The sequence below is a fragment of the Eucyclogobius newberryi genome, unplaced genomic scaffold (genome assembly GCF_026437365.1).
Source record: "Eucyclogobius newberryi isolate DKJ021-1_F unplaced genomic scaffold, fEucNew1.0.hap1 SCAF_2, whole genome shotgun sequence".
Taxonomy (NCBI): domain Eukaryota; kingdom Metazoa; phylum Chordata; class Actinopteri; order Gobiiformes; family Gobiidae; genus Eucyclogobius; species Eucyclogobius newberryi.
Window position 1 is genome coordinate 29,041,198 of NW_027315834.1, and position 27,842 is coordinate 29,069,039.

Consider the following 27,842-nt stretch of genomic DNA (forward strand, 5'->3'; position numbering starts at 1 on the left):
TTAAAATCACAAAAATAGCAGAACAGCTCTCGTTTCCTTCCTTGTGCTTGTGCAATCACTCTCCCATTCCAGGACAAGTGTGGGACAGCACTCCATCGATCATAAGTTTGATGATTTCTGGTTGTGGGTGGAGGCTATTGGGGAGGTAATGAGCCTGTCCCATCTCCCAAGCATCCAACAGGAAAAGCCCAGTGTCTTTGAACACAGCCCGGAGCACCTTGTCCCGCTGCAGGGAGTACCAGTCACTGTTGGACAGGCTCTCCAACAGGATCGGGTCTTTCATGTTGGAAGTTCGGACGATCACTTTGGTGCCCGGAGCTCTGTCAAGCAAACGTTGCGCTGCTCTGCGAATGGTCAATAGCCGCTGAGAGTAGACCTCCATGGGGAAAGTGCTAAAGTGGGACCACACGCCGACCACGACGACAGTGCCGGGTCCGCCAGTCACCATGTCCAGTTCATTAGCCACGTATCGCAGCTGGGACACAGGGACAGAGCCAAAGCGAATGGGAGGCCCGTGGCAGCGGTAATTCACCACGATGTCGTTGGTGTGGTCGACTGCCAAGAAAGGGCCACCTTGAGGTGAACTGTGCTTGTCAAACGTCTGTAGATCTGAAAGAGAAAGGGTGAGAGTAAAACAAGGGGCTGGGCTAGAGTCGGGCAGAGGACAACTCTAGAAAAGCAAGCTTTCCTCCAGGTGCTGGGGTTCAAACGTCATTAAAATCATGTAGGCCGACATAAACGTCCTCACTAGGACAATGTTACTTGGTAGAAGGGTGTAACTCCCCATGATACTTACTTGGGAGTGTTTTTGTGATGTGAAGGTAGTACTGCCTGATGGTGGAGTCTCCAAACAGATAAAGTTGTTTCCCTTTGAGACAGGAAGTGATGACTGAAGCCTTGTTGAACTGGCGCACTGCACGGCCACCTATCGGTCGCCATTGGTTGTTGAAATAATATCCAGAAGGTCCTGGACTCGCCTCATTTGACTCACCTAAACAATGGAAAATTAATGGATTTGCAATCAATTGTATGTGTGTTTTGACGTTTACAATGCTTCTTAATTAATTAGTTATGAGTTTAGGTTCTCTACTTTATCTTAGCTTATCTAACTTGGGTTTAAAAGCACATTTTAACACAATACCTGCTTTTGGCAAAATTGTGATTGTGTAATTTCCTAAGGCCATAAGAGGGACATTCATGTTGATTCCCCTAGAACACAAACATAGATGTTGTAAATTTTACATGCATTTAAAATTGGCAGTGCATGGATAATTGTTTTATCCCAAAGTATGCAGATATGATTTAATTTAACTAATCAAAATATCATTTGTACTTTTGGAACAGGCCTTCTTCTTCCTTGCTGATTCTCTGGCTGAATCCTCTTTTGAAGTGGTTGACCCGTGTGTCACAGTCCAGTTTTTTGGGTTTGTAGCAGAACCATGGCTCCCCAGTTTTGAGGTCGGTAAAGTTACACAGTGGAGCTTTGTGTGGATCCAGACACACGTTACATGTGGTCGTTTCCTTGAGCCCTCTAGACTTAAAGTCACTGCCGAAGTAGAGCCTGTCAGGCTGCTCTTCTGTCAGACGCTTTAAGACAGTGATGGACTCACTGCTTTGCACCAGCCTCACCTGCAAAGGACCAACACCAGTGACAAGTTCTGAGTATGATACCCACGACCCTAATGGTCCCTGGTCCAATGCCAGCTCTAACCAATAAATACTGTGGTTGTGTCCTTTGGCAAGATACTTCACCCTCCCTGCCTAGTATGAATGTGGTGTGTAAGGGATGATCTGGGGTGGTCAGGTCAGAATGTCTGGACTTTTTCTGGTGTTCCTCTGTAAATAGCTTGTTACTACATATAATTATAATTACGGTAAATTATTCCGATTACATTCTTTAGGTCTTCACGTTTTAATAATATTACGATTTCTTATAGACACTTACCTAGAAGTGTCACTGGTGTCACTGTGATGTATTTTGTCAGCTGATTCAAACAGATTTTGGCGCTTTTTTCCTACTTCGATCAGTAGGAAAAAAGCACAATCTGTCGTCCAACTTATCCAGATATGAGAAAGTTGGTAATCTTCCTGATTTACAGTGTGCTCTTCTTCTTCTTCTACTTTGGTGTTTTATGGCGGTTGGTATCCAAGTGTTACATCTGTGCCTATGACCTAAGCATTGCCCGTGGGCATGTGCACCTTTCCTTTATGACATGGTCCTGGGTCCATTATAGTCCAGGTGGCGTTGTTAAACGTTTTATTGTTTTGTGTATCAGGGAAGATGAATGATATTGTAGTTCATGTAAAGCCACTTGACCTTCCACGTTCTGTCTTCACATTGGTAGAATGTATAGCGAGGCATTCAATTTAAAATAGGCATTGGTATATTTTGGGTACCACAGCTTTACTGGTGAAATAAAGTAGCCACTGGACTCAACAGTTTCTCATGTCAGTAAACCTGTAGGCTATTGACCAATTTTGTGTTTTTTTGCTTCTGTTTGCGTATACATTTTGTTTTATGACACAGTTTATGATCATGTTCAAGTTAATGCTGCAACTGTTATGGTTCAGTTTGTGTTCCCTTTTCCCCTCTTGTTTCAGCATGTGTGGCATAGGGTGTATTTTTATGATTTTTTATTCCAGACTTATATGAATATAAAAATAAATGGATAAAATGAGGATTTTTTGTTTTATTTAAAAATCTGCCTCCTGTATGCTTTTATTCTCTTACTATGGAAAAGCACCAAAACCTTAGGACAGGGCAGTTCTTAACACGCAGACTGCTCCCACACCAAACGGGTCTCAAACTCTGAAGTTCACGTCTGTAAGTCCTGAACGCTAACCACTGTACCAACGTAATAGTGTGTTGCACGTGCGTTTCGTATTGTGGAGTCAGTGTGAAGAAGTTGCACAAACTCCTGAGGATGTGACGATCATAAAACATATTTATTATCTTGCTTTTCATGAACCTTCAACATGGGTACAATCATGAAATTCTTACCTCTACATCTGCTGTCCCTTTCCAAAGTAGAGGAAACAGTGCTGTAAACGTTCCATTGAGGTGATCCTTCACCTGTCCCACTACACCTGCCCCGAGCTCCCGGCTTTGGAGCCTGGCAATAAGAAAGTCACCTCCACCCTTCTTTGGGTTTCCATGGTAATCGTTCACCTGGATCGTCACAGTCAGCTTATCTCCCACACGCCAGCCTCCCCTTCGAGGCACAGTGCTGAACGTGCTTTTGGAAGCACTAGTTGTCAAATCCAGTGAAAATGGTTTGGGCAGAGGCAGAGTTTCAGGCCAGGTTATAGAGTCAAGAAGTCTGCGGCCTTCCACTGTGTTTTCTGGAGAGAGGTAGTTATAAGTGCACTTCTGGACCTCAGGTTTAGACTGTTTTGTGAATCCAGTAAAGTTCTCAGGTGGGAAGCAAGTGAGTGTTTTGTAACAATGGTTGGAGTTGTAGCCCTAAAGACAGAAAGAAACATCATCATCCACATCATATCATAGAGCCTGCTGCAATGTACCACATCACAAGCAAACCCCCTTTCATTGCTTGGGGAGGAGGGGATCGAGGATTCAACAGTAACATGTGAAAGATCTGCTGGGAAACAAACAAATCAGAGTCTGTTTTTGACGGACTTACTGAGTTTTTCTAAAGCCGATTGGTTCTACGGATTCATCACCCAGAGAAAAGAGCTATCAACTCACAATTAACCGAGCTCAGCTCGTGACCTTAAAATGCAGAGTGGCAGGTTTTACAAGCTCAATCTTCCCTCATTGTGTATCTTGTCGTCACAGCCCCTCGTCTACTTTCCTCATATGTTTAAACAAATGATGTTAAAGTTTAATGTGCTGGAACTCATTAACTTGACTTGTTGGGTATTATGCTGTTTTAACACTGCTGATTTGACCATCTGATAAATAAACCACATAAGAATTTTGGTTCTCGGGATTTTATGGTTACTGCAGTCAATGCTCCAAAGCACACAGCCACGATAATGAAGGAGTGACTATAGAACAACTCTGTGAATGACCTTGGCAAGCAAATTAACTTTCCGAGTCACATGGAAACTAATCTTCAACTGGACCTGGGGATCTTTAACGACTCCACCAAACAAGTAATGATGTGAGTCGGTTTAGTCCAGGAGTGTTCCATTGTAGAAAGAAAATCACTTTTATCATCTGGACTCTGGAAAAACAAAACGGTTCGACTCGGTTTTGACAGAGTAGGATATAAAACCTGAGTTCCCAGACTCGATTCACAGATTGAGAATTACTCTTGACTGAGAGTCGAAATTGTTTTGTTTTTCTAAAGAAAATACAATTACATTTTTCTACAAGTCATTATGTGGGAGGAGAACATGGACGAGCTTCACTGAGGAGGAGCAGAGCAGAAATTGAGGGTTGGTGTGCATAGTGGGAGCCAATTTAAATCGGTTACAGAGGATTGGCTGAACATTCCATGAGTAAAGCTTTTATGGGGCTTGGAATCTCTGAAGCAGCTAAGAGGAAAGCGATATGCCTAAACACAGAAGCAGCGGAAAAAGCTACCAGGTTGGTCCCTTTAATTTAAGAGGGCTAGCCAATGGAGTGGTGCTGCTGGGATGCAGGGTCTGATCAATCTCAGATGGGTCATCTGAGAGAGTCTGATTTTTAAAGGTCCCGTATCATGCAAAATTGACTTTTCAGAGCTTTTAACCTTCTTACAGTGCTATTGGCGCCTCATATATGTGCTCAAAGTTGTTTTTTGATCGATTCCTGCAGTGTTTAGCGAGAGTACAGACTCTCTCCTTCTCCTCAGATGAACAGATGGACGGGGGCTTCTCACAATCACGCGTCATAATCACGCGTCATAATCACCCGTCATAATCACCCGTCATAATCACCCGTCATAATCACCCGTCATAATCACCTTGAAACTGAGCAGAAGGATGACAGATGCCGTGAGCAACAGTAGGAAGAAAATTTCTGTCATTTTGCATCTAGCAAATTTTCTCAGCTCCATTTTGATCCTTCAGTACCTGCCGGGTGATACATTTATTTCAGTTAGTCAGTTCTTAGGCCAACACACTAAAACAGAGCTTCTTAACTATAAAACTTGAGGGGGCCTGATCCGGCTCTAATATTTAGGCCCGAGCCCCAGCAGGGCGGAGGGCCTATTGCTCCCGCAACGCTGCCGAAGGCAGCGTTGCAACTGTCTGACCAAACATGCGGGCTGTGCCCGCATGTTTGGTACCCCGTCGCCCCTGGCAAGTACAGTGAACTAGCCCATGCCGAAGGCATGGATCATGCATACTTACTCCTGCTATGACAGAAATAGTCAACAATGAGTGAATGGGCGTAGCCCATTCACTCATTGTTGACAACAGCAGCGCGAAGCGCTGCATTCCTCCAAAAACCCTCCTGGCATCGTCCCGTACACGAGAATCCATGCCGCAGGCATGGGCCATGCTTGTATCTGCTCAAATCAATGGAAGTCTATGGGGAGTGGGCGGGGAATCCCGACGGAATAGGGAGTGACGAGCGCATAAGCGCTCGTAATGATGATTCCACCCCATGGCGGCATGGGGAAGGCTTAGAGCTTTCAAACGATGTATAATTTGTTGTTATAGTGGAAACGGCTATATTGTTTTGCTAAAAATATTATTATTATTTTTAGGCCCGAGCCCCAGCAGGGCGGAGGGCCTATTGCTCCCGCAACGCTGCCGAAGGCAGCGTTGCAACTGTCTGACCAAACATGCGGGCGCAGCCCGCATGTTTGGTACCCCATCGCCCCTGGCAAGTACAGTGAACTAGCCCATGCCGAAGGCATGGATCATGCATACTTACTCCTGCTATGACAGAAAAAGTCAACAATGAGTGAATGGGCGTAGCCCATTCACTCATTCTTTCTTCTTTCTTCTTTCTTCTTCTCGGGACCAACCCCCCTATTTTTCACCCAGTGAACATTGACGAAAAGTCACAAAAATGTTCACACCTCTAAAAATCGTGCCTCTCTACATTCTGGCTATTTCCCTTTTCTAAAATAAAAAAAATTGGCGCGTCAGCGCCCCCAAATGTACCAAAAATGCATTGAGAGATGGGAAATGACCCAAAAAAAATATGATCGTAGAATCATGAAATTTGGCGCAGAGGTAGATGGTGACAAGAGAAGTAAAAAATATTATTACGGCAACGCCGTCTGCCCAACCAAATGTCGGCCATATTGCTTCAAAAATGGCTAAACATGACTTCGGAGTTTTTCCAAACGTCGTACTTTTACGAACTCCTCCCAGGGCGTTGGCCCTAAAAAGCTGAAATTTGGTGAAAATGCTACTGAGGAGTGGGACATCAAAAGTTATCCAAATTACATTGATACCTCTCACGGTCTCTGTGCGGCGAAGCCGCAAACTGTAGCTAGAATTTCAGAAATCTCCCATATTTAAAATTTCGGCCGTTTGCGCAGATCTGAATTGCGTCAAATTAGAATCAGTTGTTAAACTATTTGCCCTAAACCTACTTGAAGTGAAATAAATTCATTTGGCGCCACAGCGCCCCCTACAGATTTTATATGGAGGTTAAATGTTTAGTTATGTTTAGCGTAATAAAAGGACATTTGGGGCGCGTTAGCGCCCCCTCCTCTTGCGGCGTGGCGGCGGTGTGGCGGCGGCGTGGCGAGGGCCGATCATTGCCGCTTGCGGCTATATATTTTTTTATTGTTCTTCTTCTGTGCTTTGAACTCTAATTTGACCCCCTGAACATGCTCAAAAACTCACCAAACTTTGCCCAAAATTCAGAATCGGCGAAAAATTTTGTTTTTTCTGGGCCATTTTTTTTTTCGTCAAAAAATGGCGCGACAGCGCCACCGACAAAAGTCAAAATACATTGCGCCTATGGGAGACGCCCCGAAGTCAACTTTGTCGTAGAGCTACGAAATTCGGGACAATTTGGACTATTTGGCCTTCAGAGTGGCCTATAAACAATAGAGTTTTTCCAAATTACATGATATTACGCACAAAATTCTAATTTGCCATCCTGATCATTAAAGTATGAGAGCCAAAGTCATATTTTCTACGGCGTAACCGTAGCGATGACAGAAACATCCCATGTTATCCTTATGGGAAAATCGCAAAATCGCTCAAATCACAACATTTTTATGCTTCACACTTTAACAAACTCCTCCTAGGGCGATTGTCCGATCAATACAAGTGTGTTCAGTGTTGTAAATCACTGTGTGTATTGTTTTGCACAAAGTGTGAACTGACTTATTGTGTTTACAGTGGTGCAGATCTGAGGCCGAGTTTTGCTCCTTGAGTGTAAGTTTTTGATAATTGGGCTAAACTTTAGATTTTAGTGTTTATTCAATCGTAAAAAACTGTAACACCAGATTTATTTAGTCTCAAAGTAGACTCTTTCTCACTCACTCGCGCGGAGCGGCGCACTGCGGCGCTACAGCACACAGCTGTGGGGGACACACGCTCTGAGACTACGTCACGGGTTGGGCGGGGGAGCCAGATCGCTCTTCGTAAGGGTGGGGGCGAATATCAAACCAAGCCGTCTGCATTTCCGGGTTGGTGAGGGGGTCCAAGGTCTGGGTGATATTTCTTAACTATTATGTTAAGGGTGTTGCACAACACTTATTATTATCAATTATACACTTAGGATAGACTACGAAACGTGAAAAAAAGCATGTTATGGCACCTTTAAAACCTCCGATCTTACTCAACACGTGAGCCTTGACCCTTCACAGCTTGGTAAACTATTCAACGTACTACAAATAGAGAAAGTTCCCCACAAGGGCAAATAAGGATATGAATACTGATCAAGCCTTTTTGAGGAATGAACATTAGATGAATAATTGTACATAATTTATTCATGACAAAATGATTCTTGTTCAAATTTGTTTGGTAAAAGCACAATGCTAAATTGACAATCTGACTACATAACACAATGCAATATTTATTTTTCATTTATTTATTGTGGTTTGGTCAAAAACAAATGTTTGTCACCGCCTTTGTACAAGGGAATAACCTGAAAATAATGCTACTTTCATTTGATTAGGAACAATTCCTGTTTTAAAAGATTGGTTACAGATGTGAGTAAATGGATTGACAATATGTTCCATGATATTTTTGACTAAAAACATATCGAACCCATTATTATCTGTTGATTTTTTGTTTTTACAGCTCTTCACAATTTTCAATATTTCATTTTCATTTGTTGGGTTTAGAAAAAAATAATTTACACCCTCATACGTGACCCCAGTCTCCATGTCATTGTTTTGAGGGGGCACATTTTTTGTTGCCAATTTATGGCCAATGTTTACAAAGTAATCATTAAACTCATGAACAATTCCCTTAATATGACTTATTTTGTCATTGTCTTTGTTCAAATAATTAGGATAATTATTATTATTAGGCCCGAGCGCCACAAGCTGGCGAGAGGCCTATTAATCTCGTAAGGCCGTGCAAAGCACGGCTGCGAAAGTGCGCACGTAGTGCGCACAAAATCGAGCGCGAAGCGCTCGCCCACTTCCAAACACTCACTAACGCACTCCTCCACTCATGCACGCCCCGTGCATACTAATTAGTTGTAGGAAAATGGAACATTACCGTTGTAAACGGGCGAAGCCCGTGCAAAAGGTCGCACTAAACGAGCACTTTACATTGGGATGACGACCGCGAAGCGGTCGTCATCCCCATATAAAGCACTCATTTGCGCTAAGTAGCTCACGAATACGTTCCCCATCTCTTGCATGTTCCGTGCATATAAGCGAAGCGGTCGTCATCCCCATATAAAGCACTCATTTGCGCTAAGTAGCTCACGAATACGTTCCCCATCTCTTGCATGTTCCGTGCATATAAGCATGTAAGGCAAAAATTGAACATTATTACTGTATAGAGGGCCAAAAACACAAAGTGGGCGGAGCCCACTCAAAATTATCGAAAGTACCCGTCAGTGACCAGGGACCCACACCATGAGGTAGGAAAGCGCGAGCGCTTTCCGAAAATGTATAGTTTATGATATTTGAAAAATGGGAAACATTGTTTTCGCATCGGAATATTATTCTTTCTTTCTTTCTTTCTTCTTCTTCTCGGGACCAACCCCCCTATTTTTCACCCAGTGAACATTGACGAAAAGTCACAAAAATTTGCACGCCTCTAAAAATCGTGCCTCTCTACATTCTGGCTATTTCCCTTTTCTAAAATTAAAAAAATTGGCGCGTCAGCGCCCCCAAATGTACCAAAAATGCATTGAGAGATGGGAAATGACCCAAAAAAAATCTGATCGTAGAATCATGAAATTTGGCGCAGAGGTAGATGGTGACAAGAGAAGTAAAAAATATTATTACGGCAACGCCGTCCGCCCAACCAAATGTCGGCCATATTGCTTCAAAAATGGCTAAACATGACTTCGGAGTTTTTCCAAACGTCGTACTTTTACGAACTCCTCCCAGGGCGTTGGCCCTAAAAAGCTGAAATTTGGTGAAAATGCTACTGAGGAGTGGGACATCAAAAGTTATCCAAATTACATTGATACCTCTCACGGTCTCTGTGCGGCGAAGCCGCAAACTGTAGCTAGAATTTCAGAAATCTCCCATATTTAAAATTTCTGCCGTTTGCGCAGATAAAGTCCGAATTGCGTCAAATTAGAATCAGTTGTTAAACTCTTTGCCCTAAACCTACTTGAAGTGAAATAAATTCATTTGGCGCCACAGCGCCCCCTACAGATTTTATATGGAGGTTAAATGTTTAGTTTTGCGAAATTATATGAAATTTGACACACAACTCTATTTTAGCATCCCCATCAAAAAAGTCAATGACTCATGTCATAATTGTTATGGCGTTGCCGTAACGATGACCGAAACCTTTCATGTTATTCCAATGGGGAAATCGCCAGAACATGTTTACACTTTAGACTTTCACAAACTCCTCCCAGGGCGTCAGCCCTATTAACCTGAAATTTGGTGAGACTCATCTTCAAGACCATCAAAAGTTATCCACATTTTCATTCAAAGAGTCACGGTGTCTGTGCGGCAAAGCCGCACATTTTGCCAAGAATTCAAAATAAAATTGCTTTTTGATGGTAAAACAAAGGGGAGAAGATGTGACAGCGTCACAGATTCAGCAGTAGGCGTAATAAAAGGACAATTGGGGCGCGTTAGCGCCCCCTCCTCTTGCGGCGTGGCGGCGGTGTGGCGGCGGCGTGGCGGCGGCGTGGCGGCGGCGTGGCGAGGGCCGATCATTGCCGCTTGCGGCTATATTTATTATTATGTCTCTTGTGTATTAAATCATTCATTATTTTCCATGTTCCCTGGATATTTTGTCTATGTTGCATTAATAATTTTGTATAATATTCTTACAATTTCTGATTATATTAACTAATTTATTCTTGTATGCTTTATATTTATTTTCAGAAACCTGCGTTCTGGATTTTAGGAATTTCCTATATAGTTGATTTTTCTTTCTGCAAGCCTTAATTATTCCTTTAGTAAACCAGGGTTTCAGCATCTGTTTTTTACAAATTATTGTCTTAAGTGGACAACAATTATTATAAATTTCAAGTAATTTTGCTAATAAGAGTTCATATCATTCATTAGGATTTTCTTACCTATAAATTTCATCCCAATTTTGTTTACTTAATTCCATTTTCAAAGTCTCAATTGCTTCAGGTGTTCTATGTCTCACTGTTCTTATGTCGCTAGTCTGATTACAAGGCGTTTTAAATACATTTTGAAGAATTGCAAAAACAGGAAGATGGTCACTAATATCAGTCATTAAAAGACCTGCATCAATTTTACCAATTTCATTTGTAAATATGTTATCAATTAATGTTGCTGATTCTGTTGTTATTAGGCCCGAGCCCCAGCAGGGCGGAGGGCCTATTGCTCCCGCAACGCTGCCGAAGGCAGCGTTGCAACTGTCTGACCAAACATGCGGGCGCAGCCCGCATGTTTGGTACCCTGTCGCCCCTGGCAAGTACAGTGAACTAGCCCATGCCGAAGGCATGGATCATGCATACTTACTCCTGCTATGACAGAAATAGTCAACAATTAGTGAATGGGCGTAGCCCATTCACTCATTGTTGACGACAGCAGCGCGAAGCGCTGCATTCCTCCAAAAACCCTCCTGGCATTGTCCCGTACGCGAGAATCCATGCCGCAGGCATGGGCCATGCTTGTATCTGCTCAAATCAATGGAAGTCTATGGGGAGTGGGCGGGGCATCCCGACGGAATAGGGAGTGACGAGCGCGTAAGCGCTCGTAATGATGATTCCACCCCATGGCGGCATCGGGAAGGCTTAGAGCTTTCAAACGATGTATAATTTGTTGTTATAGTGGAAACGGCTATATTGTTTTTGCTAAAAATATTATTATTAGGCCCGAGCGCCACAAGCTGGCGAGAGGCCTATTAATCTCGTAAGGCCGTGCGAAGCACGGCTGCAAAAGTGCGCACGTAGTGCGCACGAAATCGAGCGCGAAGCGCTCGCCCACTTCCAAACACTCACTAAGGCACTCCTTCACTCATGCACGCCCCGTGCATACTAATTAGTAGTAGGAAAATGGAACATTACCGTTGTAAACGGGCGAAGCCCGTGCAAAAGTGCGCACTAAACGAGCACTTTACATTGAGATGACGACCGCGAAGCGGTCGTCATCCCCATATAAAGCACTCATTTGCGCTAAGTACCTCACGAATACGTTCCCCATCTCTTGCATGTTCCGTGCATATAAGCATGTAATGCAAAAAATGAACATTATTACTGTATAGAGGGCCAAAAACACAAAGTGGGCGGAGCCCACTCAAAATTAACGAAAGTACCCGTCAGTGACCAGGGACCCACACCATGAGGTAGGAAAGCGCGAGCGCTTTCCGAAAATGTATAGTTTATGATATTTGGAAAATGGGAAACATTGTTTTCGCATCGGAATATTATTCTTTCTTTCTTTCTTCTTCTTCTCGGGACCAACCCCCCTATTTTTCACCCAGTGAACATTGACGAAAAGTCACAAAAATTTGCACACCTCTAAAAATCGTGCCTCTCTACATTCTGGCTATTTCCCTTTTCTAAAATAAAAAAAATTGGCGCGTCAGCGCCCCCAAATGTACCAAAAATGCATTGAGAGATGGGAAATGACCCAAAAAAAATCTGATCGTAGAATCATGAAATTTGGCGCAGAGGTAGATGGTGACAAGAGAAGTAAAAAATATTATTACGGCAACGCCGTCCGCCCAACCAAATGTCGGCCATATTGCTTCAAAAATGGCTAAACATGACTTCGGAGTTTTTCCAAACGTCGTACTTTTACGAACTCCTCCCAGGGCGTTGGCCCTAAAAAGCTGAAATTTGGTGAAAATGCTACTGAGGAGTGGGACATCAAAAGTTATCCAAATTACATTGATACCTGTCACGGTCTCTGTGCGGCAAAGCCGCAAACTGTAGCAAGAATTTCAGAAATCTCCCAAATTTAACATTTCTGCCGTTTGCGCAGATAAAGTCCGAATTGCGTCAAATTAGAATCAGTTGTTAAACTCTTTGCCCTAAACCTACTTGAAGTGAAATAAATTAATTTGGAGCCACAGCGCCCCCTACAGATTTTATATGGAGGTTAAATATTTAGTTTTGCGAAATTATATGAAATTTGACACACAACTCAATTTTGGCATCCCCATCAGAAAAGTCAATGAGACCCATGTCATAATTGTTATGGCGTTGCCGTAATGATGACCGAAACCTTCCATGTTATTCCAATGGGGAAATCGCCAGAACATGTTTACACTTTAGACTTTCACAAACTCCTCTTAGGGCGTTAGACATATTAACCTGAAATTTGGTGAGACTCATCTTCAGGGGTGGACCATCAAAAGTTATCCACATTTTTATTCAAAGAGTCACGGTGTCTGTGCGGCAAAGCCGCACATTTTGCCAAGAATTCAAAATAAAATAGCTTTTTGATGGTAAAACAAAGGGGAGAAGATGTGACAGCGTCACAGATTCAGCAGTAGGCGTAATAAAAGGACAATTGGGGCGCGTTAGCGCCCCCTCCTCTTGCGGCGTGGCGGCGGCGTAGCGAGGGCCGATCATTGCCGCTTGCGGCTATATTTATTATTATTTTTCTTGTTCTTCATCGCTTTGATCTCTAATTTGACCCCCTGAACATGCTCAAAAACTCACCAAACTTTGCCCAAAATTCTGAATCGGCGAAAAATTTTATCTTTTCTGGGCCATTTTTTTTCCATTAAAAAATGGCGCGACAGCGCCACCGACAAAAGTCAAAATACATTGAGCCTATGGGAGACGCCCCGAGGTCAACTTTGGCGTAAAGCTACGAAATTCGGGACACGCATTCCTCTCGTGAGGACAAACAAAAAAAAATCATTGTGGCCACGCCCCCAGACTTACCCTATGGCCGCCATCTTCCTTTGAAAATGAAAACACGCTGTGTTAGCCATTTTGTTCACATCAAACTTTGACGAACTCCTCCTAGGGCGTTTTGCCCACCAACTTCAAAATCGGCGTACGTCCTCTGGACAAGTGGGGCATCTAAAGTTATCCAATTTTTTGAGATACCTTCTACGGTCAGTGTGCGGCGCAGCCGCAAAGTTGGACAACTTATTTTGGAATATTGCAGATCTAAAAATTGCTCCCATTTGATCAAAACCAGTCCGATTATGACCAAATTTGAATCAGTTGTTCAACTTTCTAGTTTGGACCAGTTTAGGCTGACAAAATTGAAATGGCCGCGATAGCGCCCCCTACAGAGTGACCTTTAAATTAACATTGAAGGTCAAAAATTAGTTCTACCAAAATTGTCTAAACTTTACCCAAAATTCTATTTTGCCGTCCCGATCACAAAAGCCAATCACAAAAATGCCTAAATTTTTATGGCGTAGTCGTAGCGATGACAGAAACCTCCCATGTTATTCCTATGGGAAAACCACAAAATCTCTCAAATTACAAAATTTTTATGTTTTACACTTTAACAAACTCCTCCTAGTGCGTTTTGCCCACCAACCTCAAAATTGGTGTACGTCCTCTAGACAAGTGGGGCATCTAAAGTTATCCAAATTTTAAGGATAGCTTTTACGGTCTCTGTGCGACGGAGCCGCAAACGTTTCCCAGAATTCTGACTATTTGGCCTTCAGAGTGGCCTATAAACAATAGAGTTTTTCCAAATGACATGATATTTTGCACAAAATTCTAATTTGCCATCCTGATCATACAAGTATGAGAGCCAAAGTCATATTTTGTACGGCGTAACCGTAGCGATGACAGAAACATCCCATGTTATCCTTATGGGAAAATCGCAAAATCGCTCAAATCACCACATTTTTACGCTTCACACTTTAACAAACTCCTCCTAGGGCGATTGTCCTATCAAACTCATATTTGGGGAAAATCATCTACACAAGCGGGGCATCAAAACTTATCCATATTTTCATTCTAAGTGCTACGGTCTTTGTGTGGCGGACCCGCAAATATATGTCACAAATGGGAAAACAGCGAAATCTCTAAAATGACCACATTTTTACGCTTCACACTTTAACGAACTCCTCCTAGGGCAATTGCCCGATCAATCTCATATTTGGGGAGAATCATCTACACAAGCGGGGCATCAGAAGTCAGTCATATTTTGATTTTAAGTGCTACGGTCTCTGTGCCGTGGAGCTGCAAACATACTGTCACAAATGGGAAAACGCCAAATCTTTGAAATGTTCACATTTACGCTTCACACTTTAACAAACTCCTCCGTGGGCAATAGCCCGATCAAGCTTTACTTTGGGAAATATCATCTACACAAGCGGGGCATCAAAAGTTATCCATATTTATATTCTAAGTGCTACGGTCTCTGTGCGGCGGAGCAGCAAATTTGACTGACACTTGTGTTCATTTGCACTGGATTGGCCATGTCCAAAGTGTCGCCGTCTGTCAACTTCTTTTTTAATTCAACACACAATAAGGGCCCCATCTTTATCAAGTCGAAAGCGCAGAGTCGGAAGGCCGGCGGCCCGCGAGGGCCGTTGGATGCCGCTTGCGGCTTTAATTCTAGTTGGTTTTACTATTACTGGAAATAATGTACTGTTATAAAAAGTATTGATAAAGTCTGTGGTTTTCTTGTGTCCACCTGGGTTAAGCAAGTCAACATTAAAATCGCCACAGACAATGTAAGACTTATTTCCAATTGAGTGAAACATACAAATATGTGTAATGTGTGTCCATGTTCATGACAATCTTGTACTGAAGGAAGCAACAAATTAAAAAAAAATCCCAGTTATAACAAATATTTCGAATGTAGAATACGAGAAAAGAAAAACTAAATCTGAATATCTACGTTTTTTTACAATGTGTGTATTTTGAGTCAGCAATAAAGTTGAAATGAATATTACTCTTACCTTGTCAAACGTCAGTGCATTACACAGCTGTGGATCTTTGCTCTGACTGGAGCCAAAGCTCCTCCTCTCAGCCGCGGGCCGTGTTTATATTCAAAGATTCAGCTGAGTAAACAGGGGGAGTCAAAAGTGTTGTAAAGGTACAATAAGTGACACTGTCGTACTTTGGAGATGGATTGAAAAATAGCAGTAAAAAAGTTATGCCCTACTTTCAGCTATACATTATGAAATATAGTAATTAAAGGCGGTATGGACGATTTTTCGGCGATTTGAGAACGCAGGCGGAAGTGCGCATGCCACTCCCCCGTGCGGACCGATACAACACACACGTGCGTTTGTTTATTAGCGCAACGGAGCGCATCGCATCGCTCGTCTCCCGTAGATTTCTGTCCACTTCTACGTCAGCTCGAACTGTCTTTCTCTGTCTTCATTTTGCCCCGTACACTGAGGGAACTATATTATGATAGATCCATGCGCTTAGGCACGCGGAAACGTGGGGACGAACCTGACGCGGCTGCAGGTGAGCGATAGGTGCGTTTTATGATTGATACGTGGCAGGACAAATGATTTATCCACGCCACGAGGAAATATGATACAAAATTTGCTGAAAAAAATCGTCCATACCACTTTTAAGCTTGTCAAAAGTATCGAAAATCAAATACTATTCGATAATAAGAATTATATTGTTTCTGAATATTACAGAACTAGTACACTAAGTACTACACTAGAGACACCTAGTGTTAGTGAGATGTATTATTTTTGGGCTGTTATCTGCGAGCCGTCTTCAGAAGTGTCACTGGTCTGTGCACATCCAACATTTTGTTGTTTTGTTTTCTTTTGTTGTCTGGAAATATTAAAAATGCGTTTTAGCTTCATGTTTATAGGGGCCATATTGAGTATACTTTTCAGCGCTCAAAACACAGCTTGCTTATAAAATTAAACCATACAATTCATGGCAGCCCATGGTAACTAAATGAAGAATATTGTCAGCGTAGTGTCAGTGGGTCATTCTTTTCAGAATTCAGTTTTGAAAAACCAATAGTCAGTTGTTATTTGATTCTTGTTTCAAAATACAGAGAACAGTGAAATCCCAGACATTTTAGTTTTATTGTTCGAGTAAATCAATGTTTAATTTAAAAAAACAAACAAATGCAATTTACTTTTATCTATATTATATAAAATAAGCAAAAACACAGCGAGACAGAGACAAGGGAAGGAAAGTTAAAAATATAAGCACCAAAAAGAAGATAAAATTGCAACTTTTGACGGATGGACCAGACACAGGCCATCCAAGTCTCTCTCTTTGTACCCGCTGCACCTGTCCTCCAGTGTCAGAGCGTTTCTGTTTGTTCTGCACAGTAAATATTTCTGTGTTAACAAAGGTATCGATCATGACAATACACATCCTTTTAAAGGCAGTGACATCATACATCATCACAATAAAATCTGCTCCAAAAGAGACGGATCCATCTTCATCAGGGACCATATTATCTGTAGACCAGGGGGGTCCAAACTTTTTTCACCCAGGGCCACTTTTGAAACTTGGAACTCAGAATTTTGAATTTGGCTTCGTTTTGATGCACCTCCACACCTTTAATAAGATTTGGAACATTTATATTAGGTCGGTATAACATCAAAATGCGTGAATTTGCCCGGAGGGCCAACAAAAATTCAAAACTACGGACAATAACAACATAGAAATATAGCCGCAAGCGGAAATGATCGGCCCTCGCTACGCCGCCGCCACGCCGCAAGAGGAGGGGGCGCTAACGCGCCCCAATTGTCCTTTTATTACGCCTACTGCTGAATCTGTGACGCTGTCACATCTTCTCCCCTTTGTTTTACCATCAAAAAGCTATTTTATTTTGAATTCTTGGCAAAATGTGCGGCTTTGCCGCACAGACACCGTGACTCTTTGAATAAAAATGTGGATAACTTTTGATGGTCCACCCCTGAAGATGAGTCTCACCAAATTTCAGGTTAATATGTCTAACGCCCTAAGAGGAGTTTGTGAAAGTCTAAAGTGTAAACATGTTCTGGCGATTTCCCCATTGGAATAACATGGAAGGTTTCGGTCATCATTACGGCAACGCCATAACAATTATGACATGGGTCTCATTGACTTTTCTGATGGGGATGCCAAAATTGAGTTGTGTGTCAAATTTCATATAATTTCGCAAAACTAAATATTTAACCTCCATATAAAATCTGTAGGGGGCGCTGTGGCTCCAAATTAATTTATTTCACTTCAAGTAGGTTTAGGGCAAAGAGTTTAACAACTGATTCTAATTTGACGCAATTCGGACTTTATCTGCGCAAACGGCAGAAATGTTAAATTTGGGAGATTTCTGAAATTCTTGCTACAGTTTGCGGCTTTGCCGCACAGAGACCGTGACAGGTATCAATGCAATTTGGATAACTTTTGATGTCCCACTCCTCAGTAGCATTTTCACCAAATTTCAGCTTTTTAGGGCCAACGCCCTGGGAGGAGTTCGTAAAAGTACGACGTTTGGAAAAACTCCGAAGTCATGTTTAGCCATTTTTGAAGCAATATGGCCGACATTTGGTTGGGCGGACGGCGTTGCCGTAATAATATTTTTTACTTCTCTTGTCACCATCTACCTCTGCGCCAAATTTCATGATTCTACGATCAGATTTTTTTTGGGTCATTTCCCATCTCTCAATGCATTTTTGGTACATTTGGGGGCGCTGACGCGCCAATTTTTTTTATTTTAGAAAAGGGAAATAGCCAGAATGTAGAGAGGCACGATTTTTAGAGGTGTGCAAATTTTTGTGACTTTTCGTCAATGTTCACTGGGTGAAAAATAGGCGGGTTGGTCCCGAGAAGAAGAAGAAAGAAAGAAAGAATAATATTCCGATGCGAAAACAATGTTTCCCATTTTCCAAATATCATAAACTATACATTTTCGGAAAGCGCTCGCGCTTTCCTACCTCATGGTGTGGGTCCCTGGTCACTGACGGGTACTTTCGTTAATTTTGAGTGGGCTCCGCCCACTTTGTGTTTTTGGCCCTCTATACAGTAATAATGTTCATTTTTTGCATTACATGCTTATATGCACGGAACATGCAAGAGATGGGGAACGTATTCGTGAGGTACTTAGCGCAAATGAGTGCTTTATATGGGGATGACGACCGCTTCGCGGTCGTCATCTCAATGTAAAGTGCTCGTTTAGTGCGCACTTTTGCACGGGCTTCGCCCGTTTACAACGGTAATGTTCCATTTTCCTACTACTAATTAGTATGCACGGGGCGTGCATGAGTGAAGGAGTGCGTTAGTGAGTGTTTGGAAGTGGGCGAGCGCTTCGCGCTCGATTTCGTGCGCACTACGTGCGCACTTTCGCAGCCGTGCTTCGCACGGCCTTACGAGATTAATAGGCCTCTCGCCAGCTTGTGGCGCTCGGGCCTAAATATAGCCGCAAGCGGCAATGATCGGCCCTCGCCACGCCGCCGCCACGCAAGAGGAGGGGGAGCTAACGCGCCCGAATTGCCCTTTTATTACATCTACTGCTGAATCTGTGACGCTGTCACATCTTCCACCCTTTGTTTTACCATTCAAAAAGCAATTTTATTTTGAATTCTGTGAGAGACTGTGACTCTTTGAATAAAAATGTGTATAACTTTTACCCCTGAAGTTGAGTCTCACCAGATTTCAGGTTAATAGGGCTAACGCCCTAGGAGGAGTTTGTGAAAGTATGAAGTATAAGCATGTTCTGGCAATTTCCCCAACGGAATAACATGGGAGTTTTCGGTCATTGTTGACAAAGCCGTAACAATTATGACATGGGTCTGGCTGACTTTTCTGATAAAGATGCCAAAATTGAGTTGTGTGTCAAATTTCATATAATTTCGCAAAACTAAACATTTAACCTCCATATAAAATCTGTAGGGGGCGCTGTGGCGCCAAATTAATTTATTTCACTTCAAGTAGGTTTAGGGCAAAGAGTTTAACAACTGATTCTAATTTGACGCAATTCGGACTTTATCTGCGCAAACGGCAGAAATGTTAAATTTGGGAGATTTCTGCAATTCTAGCTACAGTTTGCGGCTTCGCCGCACAGAGACCGTGACAGGTATCAATGTAATTTGGATAACTTTTGATGTCCCACTCCTCAGTACCATTTTCACCAAATTTCAGTTTTTTAGGGCCAACGGCCTGGGAGGAGTTTGTAAAAGTACGACGTTTGGAAAAACTCCCGGGTCATGCTTAGCCATTTTTGAAGCAATATGGCCGACATTTGGTTGGGCGGACGGCGTTGCCGTAATAATATTTTTAACTTCTCTTGTCACCATCTACCTCTGCGCCAAATTTTATGATTCGACGATCAGATTTTTTTTGGGTCATTTCCTGTCTCTCAATAACTTTTTTGGTACATTTGGGGGCGCTGACACGCCAATTTTTAAAATTTTAGAAAAGGGAGATAGCCAGAACGTAGAGAGGCACGATTTTTGAAGAAGAAGAAGAAGAAGAAGCTCATGGTGTGGGTCCCTGGTCAATGAAGGGTACTTTCGTTAATTTTAAGTGGGCTCCGCCCACTTTGTGTTTTTGGCCCTCTATACAGTAATAACTCATGTACGGGGCGTGCATGAGTGGAGGAGTGCGTTAGTGAGTGTTTGGAAGTGGGCGAGCGCTTTGCGATCGATTTCGTGCGCACTACGTGTGCACTTTCGCAGCCGTGCTTCGCACGGCCTTACGGGACTAATAGGCCTCTCGCCAGCTTGTGGCGCTCGGGCCTAATAATAATAAACCAGATAAGAACAAAGACTCGTCGAATTCCATGGAATGGAATGGCTCATCACACCAGGGACACTAATTGCAGTTAAGTTAAAAAAAAATAGGTTTATGCAGAATTTACACAAAGAAACAACTCTTTTTTTTAACTCTCTAAACATGAATTCAACAAAATAAAGTCGCTCTCATATATTTTTTTTGTATGTCACGACATGTTTTTTTAGAGCACAGTTTGTATAAGATAATTCATACTGTTTTATAGTAGTAAGATGGATTAAGGCGAAACATGTCAAAGTACGACACTAAAACACAGGTCTGATAGGTTCTTAAGAAATCCTAAACTTATTATAAAACATGAAGACCTTTTGAACCTAATCCGACTACAGTTACAACAGTTATGCAGTGTATGAGAGAACTGGGAACTGTGTGCCGCAAGGGTGGGTCCTTGGACCACTTGTCTTCATCATGTATAAACTCATTTGCAGACTTCTATCTCTGTGTCTCCACCAAACGCTCGTACCATGAACGTACATGATTTGTCAGAACCCAAAAGCCCAGTGGAAACATGGAAAAACTAAGTAATCCTCTGAATGGAATAATCCAGGCAATTTTGTTTATATTCTGCATTTGTACAGGCAATTTAATAATACAATAAATAGACTTCCTCCAAGATTGACACGAGAAAGGTGAGTCATGCTCTGTAATATTGTTTGTATAGAATATTTGAGAACATCTGACGAAACAGGTCTTTACTAATTAATTTACTTATTAACTGGCACAGAGAGTACGTGTGTCAATACAAATGAAATAATTATGCCACAAGCAATAAACTGCTGCACCTCAAGCCACTACTCCATAAACCTAATTAAGTTTGCGGACGACACCAGCTCCTCATCCGGCTCATCTTGGACAGGGATGAGTCCGTCTAAGATAAGATAAGATAAGATAATCCTTTATTGTCCACACATGGGGAAATTTCATTGTTGCAACGCAGGCAGATACAGAGGTAGATCCAGAAGAAAAGAACAGATCACTTATAGGAAGTTTGAAAAACACTCTCAGTAGAAGATCTCCTATAAACAAAAACTCTCCGGAGCGGACAGAGTGTCCTGCAGGGGACAGAGTGTCCTGCAGGGGGCAACACTCATGGTCCAGCATAGACGTGAATCTAGCCAGGACCCTCCTGTCCCCCACCTCCTGCACCGAGTCCAGAGCACAGCCCAGGACGGAGCTGGACTTCTTGATGACTTTGTCCAGCCTCTTCCTCTCCCTCTCTGTGATGCTGCTGCTCCAGCAGACCACACCATACAAGAGGGCTGATGCACCACAGAGTCGTAGAAGGTCTTCAGGAGTGGCCCTGTCACTCCAAAAGACCTGAGTAGAGAAGACTCTGGCTCTTCCTGTACAGTGCGTCTGTGTTATGAGTCCAGTCCAGTTTTTGGTTCAGATGAACACCCAGTCTACAGGAGGTGGAGCGGATGGTGTCCTATCACGACTGTGGACTCCCTCCGCTTTCTCGGCATCATCATCACACAGGACCTGAAGTGGGAGCCCACCATCACACAAGACCTGAAGTGGGAGCCCACCATCACCCAGGACCTGAAGTGGGAGCCCACCATCAACCAGGACCTCAAGTGGGAGCCCACCATCAACCAGGACCTCAAGTGGGAGCCCACCATCAACTAGGACCTGAAGTGGGAGCCCACCATCAACCGGACCTCAAGTGGGAGCCCACCATCACCCAGGACCTCAAATGGGAGCCCACCATCACCCAGGACCTGAAGTGGGAGCCCACCATCAACCGGACCTCAAGTGGGAGCCCACAATCACCCAGGACCTCAAATGGGAGCCCACAATCACCCAGGACCTCAAATGGGAGCCCACCATCACCCAGGACCTCAAGTGGGAGCCCACCATCACCCAGGACCTCAAATGGGAGCCCACAATCACCCAGGACCTCAAATGGGAGCCCACAATCACCCAGGACCTCAAATGGGAGCCCACCATCAGCTCCCTCATCAGTTCTTCACAGTTTCTTTCCCTCTGCCGTTGGACTCATGAACACTTCCTAAACACTTTCACTTTAACCATAATTTAATCACTCACTGCTCACTTTCTGCACTACATATGTAAATCTGTACAACTGTAAATTTATGTACATATCAATCCCATTTTTTATATCTGGTCGCTTATTGTTGTGACTTATTCATTGTTTTGTGCTGCATCGATCACCGAGACAAGTTCCTATGTTTGTGAATTTTGTTCATTGATAATGACAATAAACCTTTTTCTGATTCTGATTCTGATCCAACTACTAGAGTGGAAAGTGGATTGGAGGTGCTGCAGAAACCAGCTTTGAACTGTAAGTCAATAAAACAGTTTTTTATTATTAAGTCATTTTGGATCAATATTGCTATTTAAAATTATATGTAAGTAAGTACATTTTATTTATATAGCACCTTTCACAGACAGAAGTCACAAAGTGCTTCACAAAACACAGAATAAAATAATAAAAACACAAAAAACTTACAGTGAACAATACATCCATCCATCCATCTTCTGCCGCTTTATCCGGGGCCGGGTCGCGGGGGCAGCAGTCTGAGCAGGGACTCCCAGACTTCCTTCTCCCCAGACACTTCCTCTAACTCCTCCGGGGGGATCCCGAGGCGTTCCCAGGCCAGCCGAGAGACATAGTCTCTCCAGCGTGTCCTGGGTCTTCCCCGGGGCCTCTTCCCGGTGGGACATGCCTGAAACACCTCCCGAGGGAGGCGCCCAGGAGGCATCCGGAACAGATGCCCGAGCCACCTCAGCTGAACAATACATATACAACAATATACAGTAAAATCAGTCCGTAAAACAAGTGCATTTAAAAGGCTTGACTAAATAAAAAGGTTTTGAGCTGACCCTTAAAAGCAATAACTGAGTCCTGTGACCGCAGGGGGAGCGGAAGATCGTTCCAGAGTCTGGGGGCAACTGCCTGGAAGGATCAGTCTCCTCTGGTCCGAAAACGGGTGCGAGGAACCAACTACAGTTTCAGATCCAAGGACCTTAGTGAGCGAGAGGGAGTGTATGGTTTGATCAGATCGCTGATGTACGATGGGACCTGACCATTTAAAGCTCTAAAAGTTAAAACAAGAATTTTAAACTGTATCCGGTAGGAGACCGGCAGCCAGTGAAGGGCTTTGAGAATGGGTGAAATGTGGGCCCTTCTATTTGTGCGGGTCAAGATCCTCGCTGCAGAGTTCTGGACCAGCTGCAGACGAGAGAGTTCCTTCTTGTTAAGACAGGAAAACAAACTGTTACAATAGTCTAAACTTGAAGACACAAATGCATGAATTATAACTTCCAGGTCATTTTGAGACACCATTTTCCTGAGCTTAGAGATTTTCCTCAACTGAAAGAAACAGTTCCTCGTCAACAGCTTGGAGTGGTGCTCTAAAGACATGTCTTTGTCAAAGACAACACCCAAGTTTCTAAGACTTGGTTTAGCAGTCTGGCCTAAAACACCCAAGTACTGGTTTATCCCTGGAATGACATCATCAGGGGCAATAATCAGAGTTTCTGTTTTGTCAGCATTTAGCTGCAAGGAGTTTTGACTCAGCCATTGTTTTATTTGCACTAAACAACTGACCAATGATTTCAGCTTCTGGATCTCAGAAGGTTTAAAAGAGCAATATAGCTGAATATCGTCAGCGAACAGGTGATAGGACACATCACTAAACTCTTTAATGATCATTCCCAGGGGAATTATATAAAGCAGAAATAGGACGGGACCCAAAACGGAGCCCTGAGGAACTCCACACAACAGATCAGCTGAATCAGACATTATTTGGTTTGCAGCAACACTAAAGCTCCGACCGGATAAATATGAGGAAAACCAATAAAGAACTGACCCTGATAGTCTAATCAGGTCCCTCAGTCTGTTTAACAGGATCTGATGGTCGACAGTGTCAAAGGCTGTACTAATATTGTTTAGGTGTCTCATATATTACAACTGAATACAATTAATGTTTGCACGCTCAGAGGCTGGTAAAATGGCATTTCAGTATTCTGTTCCTTCAAGGCAAGTTTATTTGTAAAGCACATTTCAAACACAAAGCGATTCAAAGTGCTTCACAACAGGAACAAAATGCATTAAAATCAAAGAAATGACAGAAATCACTAAACAGTTTAAGACATAAAAGAAAAGAGTGCAAAGAAAATCCTTTCAGTCACATGTGGCACCAGCAGGAGGCCGGTCCATGTTTAGTCCTGACTCTGACACCAGCAGGAGGCCGGTCCATGTTTAGTCCTGACTCTGGCACCAGCAGGAGGCCAGTCCATGTTTAGTCCTGACTCTGGGCACCAGCAGGAGGCCGGTTCATGTTTAGTCCTGACTCTGGGCACCAGCAGGAGGCCGGTCCATGTTTAGTCCTGACTCTGGCACCAGCAGGAGGCCGGTCCATGTTTAGTTCCGACTCTGGCACCAGCAGGAGGCCGGTCCATGTTTAGTCCTGACTCTGGCACCAGCAGGAGGCCGGTCCATGTTTAGTCCTGACTCTGAGCACCAGCAGGAGGCAGGCCCATGTTTAGTCCTGACTCTGGCACCAGCAGGAGGCCGGTCCATGTTTAGTCCTGACTATGGGCACCAGCAGGAGGCCGGTCCATGTTTAGTCCTGACTCTGGCACCAGCAGGAGGCCGGTCCATGTTTAGTCCTGACTCTGGCACCAGCAGGAGGCCGGTCCATGTTTAGTCCTGACTCTGGCACCAGCAGGAGGCCGGTACATGTTTAGTCCTGACTCTGGCACCAGCAGGAGGCCGGTCCCTGAGGTCCTCAGAGTCTGAGATGGTTCATGGTTTTCACGACTAGTGCGAAAAGAAATGTCATGATTAAACGACGATACGTGATTTTTGACCGAAACAAAATTTTAAAAACAGTCAAATAATTGGATAAATGACCCTTGCTTTAGCGTGACCAGGTTTATTCAATTATCAAATGAAGGAACTTCAAAGTGATAAAACGGCCCTTTGCTTTTGCTTCTTTAAAATATATAGATTTAATCAAAATAACTATCTTTTGCTTCTAAAATGGTCACGATTATTATTTTCAATCACAATATTATCATGATTATGGATTCACTGATTCAATTTGAATCCCGAGTTCAGGTTAATTCAAACGTTAGGCTTCTCATTATTCTGAAATGTCCACAATATTCTGAATTAAAGTCATTTGACAAGTTATTTATTTTCAAACCCTTTAAACCCTTTAAACCTTTTAAACCCTTTAAACCCTTCACACAAATTAACTTGAATAAAGATAACATGTAGAATTTGTCTCAAAATCACACATGATTTTACTGTTTGCTTTTGCCTTCGTTTCATCCCTTTTAATTATTTTCACCTTATTGTTCCAAGTGTAACTGAACAAACGCTGCCCCCTGTTGACAATCCTCTGCCAGTGCAACCCACCTTCAGCACGTTCTACACAGCATCAGGTAAACACAGGACTATTACAGGAACCTTTTGTCTAATTTGCCTTTTTAAACTTTTTTCTTTAAAAAAAAAAAAGACACATTCCAAATTCAACAAAAACAAATAAAGTTATTGTGATGTTGGCAAGTTTGTGGAGCAACACATGCACGTTTATATATATATATATATATATGCGCCATTTTATGTGGTTGATATTTTATATTATTAATTTAATGTTTGTAATAATAACTCATTTGTGTTTCATTTAAAAGAAGTTTTGATGTGTGTGCATGTTCTGGATGCTTGGGGGCGCAACCGCGGTGAAGTTAGTTTCACGTTGGACGTTGGATATTCGCCTCCGCAACAAGAGCGGGAGCTTCCTCTGAGTGTGCCCCGCCTGCAGTAGCTTGACACAGGGAGCTGCGCGCTGAAGTGCCACTTGGTACGCCAGTTAGGGACCGTCTCTAAAGTACCGTTTGTTATCTTAAAAAAATATAAACATATTTATAAAAAAAAACAACAACATTGACCATGAATCCAAGTTGCTAATCCTAGATGTCATAGTCCTTTTGGGCTAAAAAATTAACCCTTTGTAGATTTTTAAAGAATATTTTTAGTCAAAAAACAAAGATTATTTTCAATAGCTCCTAAGTCAGCTGACCTAGAAAGTCAACCCCAAGTTATTATAGTAGATTGAGTGTCCAGGTATCACGCACACCTTTTACTTTTTCAAATTGATCCTTTGTTGATTTTTAAAGAATATTTTTCGTCAAAAAACAAGGATTCTTTTCAATAGCTCCTAAGTTAGCAAACCTAGATAGTAAATGCTAAGTGATTATAGTAGTTGTGGTCTCCAGGTATCACGCACACCTTTTACTTTTTCAAATTGATCCTTTGTTGATTTTTAAAGAATATTTTTCGTCAAAAAACAAGGATTCTTTTCAATAGCTCCTAAGTCAGCTGACCTAGAAAGTCAAACCCAAGTGATTATAGTAGTTTGAGTCTCCAGGTATCACGCACACCTTTTACTTTTTCAAATTAACCCTTTGTTGATTTTTAAGGAATATTTTTTGTCAAAAGATAAGGATTCTTTTCAATAGCTCCTAAGTCAGCTGACCTAGAAAGTCAAACCCAAGTTATTATAGTAGATTGAGTCTCCAGGTAACACGCACACACCTTTTACTTTTTCAATTTAACCCTTTTTGAATTTTAAGGAATGTTTTCCGCCAAAAATCAAGGATTATTTTAGCAGTTAGCAAACACCGTAGAGTTGCTGAACTGACTGATAAACGGTCAAAGAAACGGCCTGTGCTACTGGACCCTGGACCACAGAATGTCAGCAGAGCTTTGAGGCCTTAAAAGCCAAGCTCACCACGGCCCCGGTACTTTGCCTACGCTGACTTCTCCCTCCCATTCATTCTGGAGGTTGGTGCAAGTCATGCTGGATTGGGGGCAGTGCTCTCCCAGGACCAGGAACGGAAGGTGCGACCTCTTGCGTACGCCAGTCGAGGCCTGCGCCCGACTGAGCGCAACATGTCCAACTACAGCTCCATGAAGCTAGAGTTGTTGGCCCTTAAGTGGGCCCTGACTGAGAAATTCAGGGAGTAACTGCTAGGACACAAATGCGTGATCTATATGGACAACAATCCCCTGCCAGTTGGCCTCTTTTGATTTTGAATTAAAATATCGTTCAGGTAACCAAAATGCTGACACTGTCTCGCCAGCCTGGCACTTCCTTACAGGAAGTGGCACCGGGAACTTGGGGCACATGTCTGCCTGGGCAGTTAAAACAAGCCCTACAAGGAATGGTTACACAGGCAACACAGTCCCTTGTGACTTTTCTACCGCAAGTTGCCCCTGCTGACCTCCGCGAGCTTCAGCAGTCTGACCCCGCCATACAGGAGATCCTGACCTTTTGGCAACAAAATCGACAGCCCACAAGAGCAACGAGCCCTCTCTTCGACTGCCCTCTTAGTGCTGGCCCAGTGGGACCGCCTGGTAGAGTTAGAGGGGCTGCTGTATTGGCAGGTGTTTCGTCCTGACGGTGGTGGGGCGGTGTATCAACTCCTTCTGCCTAAAGCCTTGGTCCAGAATGTCCTCACCAGGTCCATCAGGAGCATGGACACCAAGGAATAGAGAGGTCTCTGGCCTTGCTGTGTTCCCTGTGCTATTGGCCAGGTATGTCACGGGAGGTAGCCCAATGGTGCCAGGCTTGCGAGAGATGTCAGCATGCAAAGGACAACCAATCGGTTCCTCACGCCTTCATGGGCC

At 43.1% G+C, this 27,842-nt stretch overlaps 1 protein-coding gene across 1 annotated transcript; it reads right to left on the reverse strand.

The window, feature by feature from the left end:
• Window positions 1–55: 55 nt before the first annotated feature.
• Window positions 56–27,341, reverse strand: LOC140367157 (NXPE family member 3-like). The gene is made up of 7 exons (XM_072453508.1): window positions 27,283–27,341; window positions 26,958–27,093; window positions 3,002–3,463; window positions 1,334–1,629; window positions 1,142–1,209; window positions 797–991; window positions 56–609 (listed from the first exon to the last, which is right to left on the reverse strand). The coding sequence occupies exons 1-7, from the start codon at window positions 27,339–27,341 to the stop codon at window positions 56–58; spliced, it is 1,770 nt and encodes a 589-aa protein (XP_072309609.1).
• Between the last annotated feature and the right edge of the window lie 501 nt (window positions 27,342–27,842).